Source organism: Zeus faber (genome assembly GCF_960531495.2).
Source record: "Zeus faber genome assembly, chromosome: 12".
In the NCBI taxonomy this organism is placed as follows: domain Eukaryota; kingdom Metazoa; phylum Chordata; class Actinopteri; order Zeiformes; family Zeidae; genus Zeus; species Zeus faber.
In genome coordinates, this window is record NC_137196.1 from 18,977,667 (window position 1) to 18,986,972 (window position 9,306).

The 9,306-nt window shown below is 45.1% G+C and overlaps 1 protein-coding gene across 2 annotated transcripts; it reads left to right on the plus strand.

Annotated features, from left to right (window-relative positions):
• Positions 1-42: 42 nt before the first annotated feature.
• Positions 43-8,090, plus strand: rgs20 (regulator of G protein signaling 20; the record flags this gene model as incomplete). 2 transcript variants are annotated; one of them, XM_080011493.1, is made up of 5 exons in its annotated part: positions 43-246; positions 5,409-5,575; positions 6,834-6,908; positions 7,018-7,252; positions 7,902-8,090. In XM_080011493.1, the coding sequence occupies 5 exons, from the start codon at positions 43-45 to the stop codon at positions 8,088-8,090; spliced, it is 870 nt and encodes a 289-aa protein (XP_079867619.1). The 2 variants fall into 2 exon arrangements, with proteins under 2 accessions (XP_079867619.1, XP_079867620.1); XM_080011494.1 differs by lacking the exon at positions 43-246 and adding an exon at positions 3,705-3,758 and having other exon boundaries at positions 6,822-6,908.
• Between the last annotated feature and the right edge of the window lie 1,216 nt (positions 8,091-9,306).

Below are 9,306 nucleotides of genomic sequence, written 5' to 3' on the forward strand. Positions count from 1 at the left end.
CGAGAGGCCTTCACGCGAGGTGCCGACCACCGCGGGTGGAGCATGCCGTGCGTTAAGGGGGCGCGGCGGTGGGATGTCAGGCCCACGGCGGCTCTGCGGGGCCTCGGCCGCGCCAGGGCCCTGATGTGGCAGCGGATCCGGGGTCTGGCGCAGGCCTGCCGGCGCGGGGACGGCTACCGGGCCCCGGGAAGCTACGGCGACGAGATGGACCACGACGGCGAGGAGCAGGAGATGGTGTGCTTCGAGGTAATGAAACACCTTCATATGAAACACCTCCACCTGCAGCACCTGCAGCCGCCGCACAGACGGGGCGACGCCGGCCGTTCTCCGCAGGGGTCCTTATTATGAAGTGTCGGGTAAACACCAAGACAAACAACCTATAATGATGGGTGTCAGCTACTTAGATGATGAAACCAGAGGGTAAACGTGGGGTTAATATTCACCCGAGGTAAACCAATCAGAGGAATCCGTTGTTGCCATTTGGAAAACACAGATAATTCAATCAAATTGTTTTTTCCTTAACAGGGCACTTATGTGCACGATTACTCTAGACAAGAAAATGTAACCCCTGAGAATTGCTCTAAGCTTTCTTTCTTCCTTCCTTCTTTCTTTCCCCTTGTGTGAATTTACACACTACCGTCGCTTGTTTGCGCCAGCGAGACATTTTTGCTTCTCGACGACCAAGAGACGTCTATTTCGGGACGGTACTTCCTGTCTGCACAGGGCTTTAAGAAGCTTAAACTGTGTTGACTAACATGATGTGTTTAAAAATAATGTGATATCAATTATCTGACACGGCGAGAGAGACGTTTGTTGACGAGCGGATTAGAAATTCCACGCTTGTTGAAAAAACAACAACCAACCGGGCAGCTAAAAATACTGTAAACTAAGCACTATCTAAAATTAGCCTTACTACTTCTAAGAACACGGCTCATTCTAGGTTTTGCCGCCGGATTAAAATCAAATAAAGCAGTAAGGACAACTCTGTTACGATTTACAGCTGTGAGGACACAGACGCAGATTCCTGACTCGAGTCAGAGCACAGGAACAAAATATTCTCCAAATTGCTGCTGACGTTCCAAAGAAGCAATTTTATCTCACAACTGGATTGTCAACGTTTAAATTGATGAAAAGGTGTTTCGGACTTCTCGTCATACAGTGTCTGTTGAAATGACGCTGACAGGCAATTTTCTCATTCATTTGTAAGCGATTACATTTTTTATCAGGCGGAAGTCAAAGTGTTATTGAGAATTCAATAACATTGACTACAATAATAATGACCCTGGTATTATACTTTTGAGCAGGCATTTGTTTTTTTTATGTTGTCCATCACTGCTGGATAGAGAATTTGAGATGACAATTGAGGTCACTTATTACGACTGGGAATCAACCTGCGATAAATGTAAAATGTGTATTTATGTCATGCAAACAACGTATGGATGTTTATGACCTTTAGCTTTAAGGCAACTCTATATGTGCTTCTTTCTGTGGAACTCGAATTCAAACTTTTCTGTTGAGTTTCAAAAGTTCCTTATCTCAATTATGGGCCATTATTGTTAAAAAATAACTCCAAGGACAAAATGTGGACTAAAATAAAGATTCTTTCTATATATTGCTTTCAGTAGAGCATTGTGGCTCTATCTGTTGGTGAACATATAAATGACCGAGACAATAGTAAGAATATATAATATTATTATAATGTATATAATAATAATAATAATAATAATAATAACAACAACAACAACAATAATAATAATATAATAACAACAACAACAACAACAACAATAATAATAATAATAATAATAATAATAAAACACGTAGTAGATTTACTCACACTACCTGGATGTTGAACTAATTAACAATGTGAACATCAATCTCCAAATCAGTGGTGATGAATAGGGCAGGTAATGCAGAAGGAGACAATACCAGCAATCAGTAAAATGATAATTGGCTGTGTGAACCAGCAGTCATTTTATCTCCACTCTGTGGCGCTCGGTCCTACGACAGTCCTTTGAATCCCAGAAGAGAATCCACTTCTGAAGACAATTGATTCATCTTTCTTTCCGATCACTTTTCTCCTCCTTTCGGCTGCATGTGACCTTGTCTGCATACGCCCCTTCTCCGCTTGGCAGCCTGTTTGGTGAGCGAAAAGCTCTGTGTATCATCAAATCACCGCAGCATGAAAAAAAAAAAAAAAAAAAAGAACCTCTTTCCATATGGATGTGGATATGGCCGCTGTGTGTAGGACCGCGTTGCATAACACAAACACAGCACGGGGAAGGTGTTAAATGAGGCCGATATGGTGAAAGTCACATGTGCCGGCCTCTTTGGGAGACATTGGAACTTGCTGTGCAGGGCATGCCCCAGTTAAGCACATTGATTCCTTAGAATTGACTTTAACCAGAACAGGAGCTAAAAAGGAAATAATGGTCCGCATTCTGGTTGTTATTGAGAAAAAATATATATTGTTGACATTTTCTTGAATACAATTTATCGCATTTTATGTGTCATAATTCAAAACCTTTCTCATTGGTGAGGCTAGGCTTTGACAGACATATTGTTCCGTGAGGATAGTGCAAGGACATCCATCCTCTGGATCTTACGCACCTTCATTCTCTGTCACGGTTAGAAACACGAGAGAGGACCACATGATAAACCAAAACGGCACATTGCATATCGACATTAATGACATGTGCACAACAGCAAAGGGAATATTGAATTTAAGTTTCACTGCTTTGTAGTCTAGGTTTGTTACCTACAGATTATATCTAGTACAGGCTGCCACCTGGTGTCTGCATAGAATACAGTACATGCTGTGCCCAGTTATAGACGGATAGACAGATGGATAGACGGACAGACAGACAGACAGATAGATATAGATAGATAGATAGATAGATAGATAGATAGAGATAGATAGATAGATAGATAGAGAGATACAGAGAGAGAGAGAGATAACCAGCAGAGATATATAGATAGATAGAGATAGTCTATTTCAGGACCTCAGACAGCGACACAAGGAATCTGCCAAATTACATTTTGAAGTCGCAGCAGCCAGCGTTTCCGTTAGTATCCTGGCAGTGATTTTAAGATTATCATGTGCACTACAAATTACATAGGCCTGGCAATTTTAGCAATCAGTTTTAAGGGTCAAATATAAAAAAAGGGCAATCCATAAAATCGTTTGATTGTCACAAAATTCCCCCCCCCAATCCGGGGACGCCGTTTCTTTTGCGGGAACGTTTCTCCGCATCGACGGTTTTTCTCGGAAAAAACCGCAGCCCGCCCGCCACGCCGGTCCGCCGCTCCTCAAATTCAACCGCCAGCCGCCCTGGTCCCCGAAATCGCCGCGTCCTCCTTCGGGGGGGGGGGGGGGGGGGGGGGGGGTGGGAAGCTGCGGCGGACCCCGCCGCCCCACGGGCGGAGACGGCATGTAGAAAAGCGGCTGCTTTCGTCAGAAGGCGCCCGGCTCTTTTAAAAAAAAAAGAAAAAAAAAAAAAAGAAAACGTATCGACCGTGTTTTTTTTTTTTTGTTTGTTTTTGTTTTTGTTTTTATTAAACAATCGCACGGATTACCACTTTAATGCTCGGCGGAGCGCTAGTGTTCGACCCGAGTTTTATATATAGAGGCTACTACGACTTGGAGAGGGCGGCGCATGCGCACTGGCATGGGGCAGCCGGTCGGAAAAAAGCCGTATGTGCCGACGGATGTAATCAAGGCGAAGAAGTAGCTCTCCTCCCTGGGCATACATGGTGACATTGTGAGTATTTCGCGGCCGACTGGCGTTCGCAAATACCGCGACTCGGCCGCGTCGCGACGCGGCGTCTGAGCGGCCCCGCGTCGCGGGGCTCTCCCGCGGGGTGGGTGTCCAAAGGGTGATGGAGCGGTCTTCGGCGCGGCGCCCGCTCCTCCGCTTGGGTGCGAAACGCGGCGTTTCCCCGTCGCCGCGGTCCACACGCGCGCGTCTAACCGGTGCCGTCGCCGCGTTCCGCAACGACGACGGGGGTTTGTTTTTTTTTGTTGTTGTTGTTGTTTTTGTTTTTTTTGGGGGTTTTTGGGGTTTTTTTTCCGCAATGATTTTTCTGATAATGTTTTTATCGCCCGAATGGATGGAGACCACCGCCGCCACCACCACCCCCCCCCCCCCCCCCCCTCCCCATTTCATCGTCTTAAGCCGCAGCGCAATGCAACGGTGTCAGCTTTGACGCGTCCGACAGAGCCCGACGCGCCATTTGGATTAGACCCGTAAAAAAAACAGAACCTTAAAAAAAAAAACGAACCCCAATTAAAATAAATAAATAAATAAAAATCTTCCCTCGGGAAAAAAATCCCGAATTCGTATCCATTTTAGAAATGGACAGTAGATGTTGTATTGGCGGCAGGACCGTGATGCTGCGGGTGTTGGTTCTCAAGCTGCGCCTCCAGGTCCACCCTCCCGTGGACCAAAAAATAAATAAATAAAAATCTTCTGACATTTTCTAAAGGCAGGTGGTGGTCTGTTACATGCGTGATCAGACTGGGTTTGCCGTTCACTGCTTTGTGATGACACATTTATTAAAAAACTAAAATAATAATATGTCGTACTTGTGAGTGATTCTGTGTGGCCATGTCTTTTAGGTTTTAAGGCCTACCACTGTTACCACTGTTATAAAAAAAAAAAGGCATTATGGTTTATGTATGGGAACAGTAAGCTTGATTTAAAAAGAAAAAAAAAAAAGGCTTAGAAGTAACCTCGTGTGCATGGCAATCCCACAGTCGACATTGAAGGACAATAAAAAATAAATAAATAGAGGATTAATCACAAACTGCATTCAATTTCAGGGAAACAATATAATTAATTATATTTCGTTTTTATGTAACATTTTTTTTCCCGGAATAAATATTGAATGTTGTGAGAGGTTCCCAAATAGAATATCTCGGGTTGGCTAAACGTGTAGGCCGAGCAACGGAATTACATCACCAGACTGTATTTCAGCGTTTTCTTCCCTTTACATTTAGTTTTTAATGAGACCGAATGGTGGAAGGTGCAGCAATGTTTTAGTTTTAGTTCTCTCTATGAGGTGCTCAGTGTTTATTTTACAGTGGTAGCAAGTCACTGCATCATTCTCCCACACTTGCCCCTGACAGAGACATTATGCATTCCACCACAATGTGACCTCTTAGTATGCCAGCACATGCTGTGGTCGGAGCGGGGCCACAAATAACACTGATAGCTTTAAATAAGTATGTCACGGGAAATGGATGATAGTACGGTGGCGGGTTGATCCTTTTAATGTTGTTTTGGTAAATGTCGTATCTCCCACGCCGTCCTTCATTACTTCAACATAGCAGCCTACACCGCTCGTCCAATGTTGAATACACGCCGTTCAGGTTTTGGGCGCTGCTCAGTGACCCTGTCCTCCCCCCGCAGCCCATGGGATCAGAGCGGATGGAGATGCGAAAGAGGCAGATGTCGGTGCAGCAGGAGTCGGCGGCGGGCGGCACTGCACCGACCCAGCAGGGGCAGCCGGGCCAGGCCAGCCCGCGGGGCTCCAACGCATGCTGCTTCTGCTGGTGCTGCTGCTGTAGCTGCTCCTGGTAAGTCTCCACCCTCCTGGCTCAATTCCCCCTAGCGAACGGCGCCCGACATCTCTGATGCACGCAGGGCCGAGAGGCCCGAGCTGTAGCGTCCCGACAGATGGCAGCTGGTGTGTTATGTCCGCTCACACATTTCATGAAGCTCTGTGAAGAGTTTTCGTGTACATCGACACATACCAAGGCATCCCACATCATCCACCTGTTTGCCACGGCCTCCCCCTAAATTCTAGAACCAATACTATTTTTATTTTTATATATATATATATTTATTATTATTATTTTTTTTAAATGCACAATCGAGTAGTCTGATCATAATCGTAAAGGGAATTTAATTATCTGGCCAAATATGTTTGAACAACACAAAACATACAAAGATATCCAGAATGCTGTATGCACAAGGTGAATGTAAAAGGCTATGGCAGGGGCTAATTGGATGCGGGTATAAATATCAATATAGCTGGGATATTTCTGTAAAAGGAATAAATACGCATACTATAATATGGGCATGGATAACAACAAATGAGTTGTTATCGCATCCTGGTGCCATCTCTTTCCCAGGTAAACGATGCACACAAACCCGGCCATCCACATGATGTTAAAATGAAACGTGATTCATCAGACCAGGCCACCTTCTTCCATTGCTCCATGGTCCAGTTCTGATGCTCACGTGTCCATTGTAGGTGCTTTCAGTGGTGGACAGGGGTCAACATGGACGCTCTGACCGGTCTGCAGCTACACAGCCCCATACGCAGCAAGCTGTGATGCACTGTGTGTTCTGACACCTTTCTATCACAGCAGCATTAACTTTTTCAGCAGTTTGTGCCTCAATAGCTCTTCTGCGGGATCGGACCGGTCGGGCTAGAATTCGCTTCCCACACGTATCAATAAGCCTTTGGCGCCCATGACCCTGTCGCCGGTTCACAGGTTGTCCTTCCTTGGACCAATTTTGGTAGGTACTAACCACTGCATACTGGGAAGACCCCACAAGACCTGCTGTTTTGGAAATGCTCTGACAAAGTCGTCTAGCCATCACAATTTGGTCCTTGTCAAAGTGGCTCAGATCCTTACGCTTGCCCATTTTTCCTGCTTCCAACACATCAACTTCAAGAACTGACTGTTCACTTGCTGCCTCATATATCCCACCCCGTGACAGGTGCCACTGGAAGGAGATGTCAATGTTATTCACTTCACCTGTCAGCGGCTTTAATGTTGTGGCTGATCAGCGTATACTGTACACTGTGGTCACTCTCACCATTAGGAATGAAGACAGGGAAGAAAGGAATCGGAAGGCATCCTATGATGTCAAGGAAGGGACTGCGGATTGTGAGGAAAGGTGAGTTTTTGCAAGGTCCCACTGCACAATGACGACTTATTTGTTGATTATTTAGACACACCAAAAAAAAAAAACCCGAAATCTGGCTTAAACACCTTGTCCCGTGCAGCCCCAATCCGACGCTGGAGGAGGTGCGCGCGTGGGGGCAGTCCTTCGACAAGCTGATGTGCTGCCCCACTGGGCAGAGCTCGTTCCGGCAGTTTCTTCGCACCGAATTCAGCGAGGAGAACATGCTCTTCTGGCTGGCCTGCGAGGAGTTCAACAAAGAGAGCAACAAGAACACGGTCGAGGAGAGGGCCAGAGTTATCTACGAAGACTATATCTCCATTTTGTCGCCTAAAGAGGTCTGAAGGCTGTTTGTTTTATTTTACTCTGTTATACTCTCTTTTTTTTTAATATATTTGTGACACAAAAGGTAAACTTATAATAAACTTATACATTAGATACGAGTCTCATCTCATGATCAGCGAAGGAATTAACAATTGGTTTGGAAATCCCCGGTTCAGAAAGTAAAACTCCTCTCCAGGATGTTGAGACAACCGTGGGAGGTTTTCGCTAATCAGCATCCACCCACGGGTCCAATAGATGATCAGTGCACGGCTGGAGCAGAAACGTGGCATTTGGAAATTTTACTGTACTTTCTGAACCTGGAATTTTCCACCTCTGGTTCTGAGTATCAATATGCTGATACTGTGCTCGGCCGTTAACGACCAGGCCTAAATAAGGATGTTGGCGTTGGAGAATATTCTGAATGCCATAACGGCTAAAATGTCTGGAATCTGCTTTTCGAAAAAAGGCAGAAGCATGTTTGCGGTCTCCGATGGAGAAGCGTTATGTTCTTATCGACCCAAACAAATGGTCCGAATCAGAACTGTTTCGGGTTCACAATCTGTACGGGTGGTTAAAAAGGTGTTGGTCCTTCCGCAGTGATGACATTGCTTACATTGCTTTTTAATCCCCCTCCCCCCTCCCCCTCATTCTCCCGGCCCCCAGGTGAGCCTGGACTCCCGCGTGCGCGAGGTGATCAACCGGAACATGCTGGAGCCCACCTCGCAGACGTTCGACGACGCCCAGCTGCAGATCTACACGCTAATGCAAAGAGACTCGTACCCCCGCTACATGAACTCCTCGGCCTACAAAAACCTGCTCAACACGCTGTCAGAGCAGTCCCCCGAATCTTAGGGCAGTGACAACCTGTGACCATTTGACTCCCTTAACCCCCCCCCCCCCCCGCCACCACCACCACCAACAACCACCACCACCACCACCACCACCACCACCACCAACCACCGCCACCCCCTCTTACCCCCACCCTGCCCCACTCCCACCCCTACCTGTTTTTTTTTGTTTTTGTTTTTTTTTGTTTGTTTTTTCGTTGTATGTTCAGTGTAGGATATGACGAACTGGGGGTCTCGCACCCCGCCCCTCCTCCCAGGGATCTCAGCGCTATAGTGATCTGCACCTGACCGAAGACACTCAGGTCACAACAAAAAGAAATCTCCCGAGGGCTCTACATTACCAAGTACTGCTAAAGATCAACATAGCAAAACACTCCAAAGGAAAAAATAAGTTTTTTTGTTTTTTTTTCCCATTTTTCTTTTATAGAAATAATCTATTTTATTTGGGTTCAAATATTTTTTTTTAAATGGCCTGTTGTTATTTGTATGATTGTTTTTGGTGGAGAAAATGATTCCTACCGTAGACTATATATTTATCGGTTTTGTAAATAGTAAAACAAAACAAAAAAAAGGGAATTGTGGGTATTTTGCGGGGGGAATGCCTGGTTCTATTTACTGCGTATGAAAATCAAAGCTCAAGTCAAAGGCTACACGTTAGCTCTACTTGCAGGCAGCTTTGTGGGGTGCTGTATGATTTTACTTGGTTTCACCCTGGTTTTTTTTTTTTTTTTTTTGGTCAGTGAACCTCAACCTTTGGTACCTGCACCGGTGACTTGGCAACTCCAGTTCACGTAGACCATGCGAGTAACTCCAGGTAAAAAAAAATGTAGTTATTGGTGATGTAACAGAAAGCGACACCTGGTCAGAGGCTCTTAACCGTCACAGTGTGCAATATGTTTCCCCCTTAAAGAGGCTGATATCACACACACGTCACTTATCCTTTTTTATATTTAGTTGGTTCAGTCAAAATGTTCTACCCTAATTAAAAACACTATATCAAAGCCAGTTCTAGATCATCATAGTTTGACACTGGGATATCAGAGGTACTTCTATTTATAAGTATTTTTTATTTGTTCTTCTCCATTGCCAACACTGAAATACCAGCAAGTTCGTAAAATCTTTAAGTATTTTGCATTTGTACATTGCAATACAAAGGCGTGCATTGTCAATAAGAAAGCAGACACCTAGTTAGGATTTACAAGCCTAGCCATATTTTGATA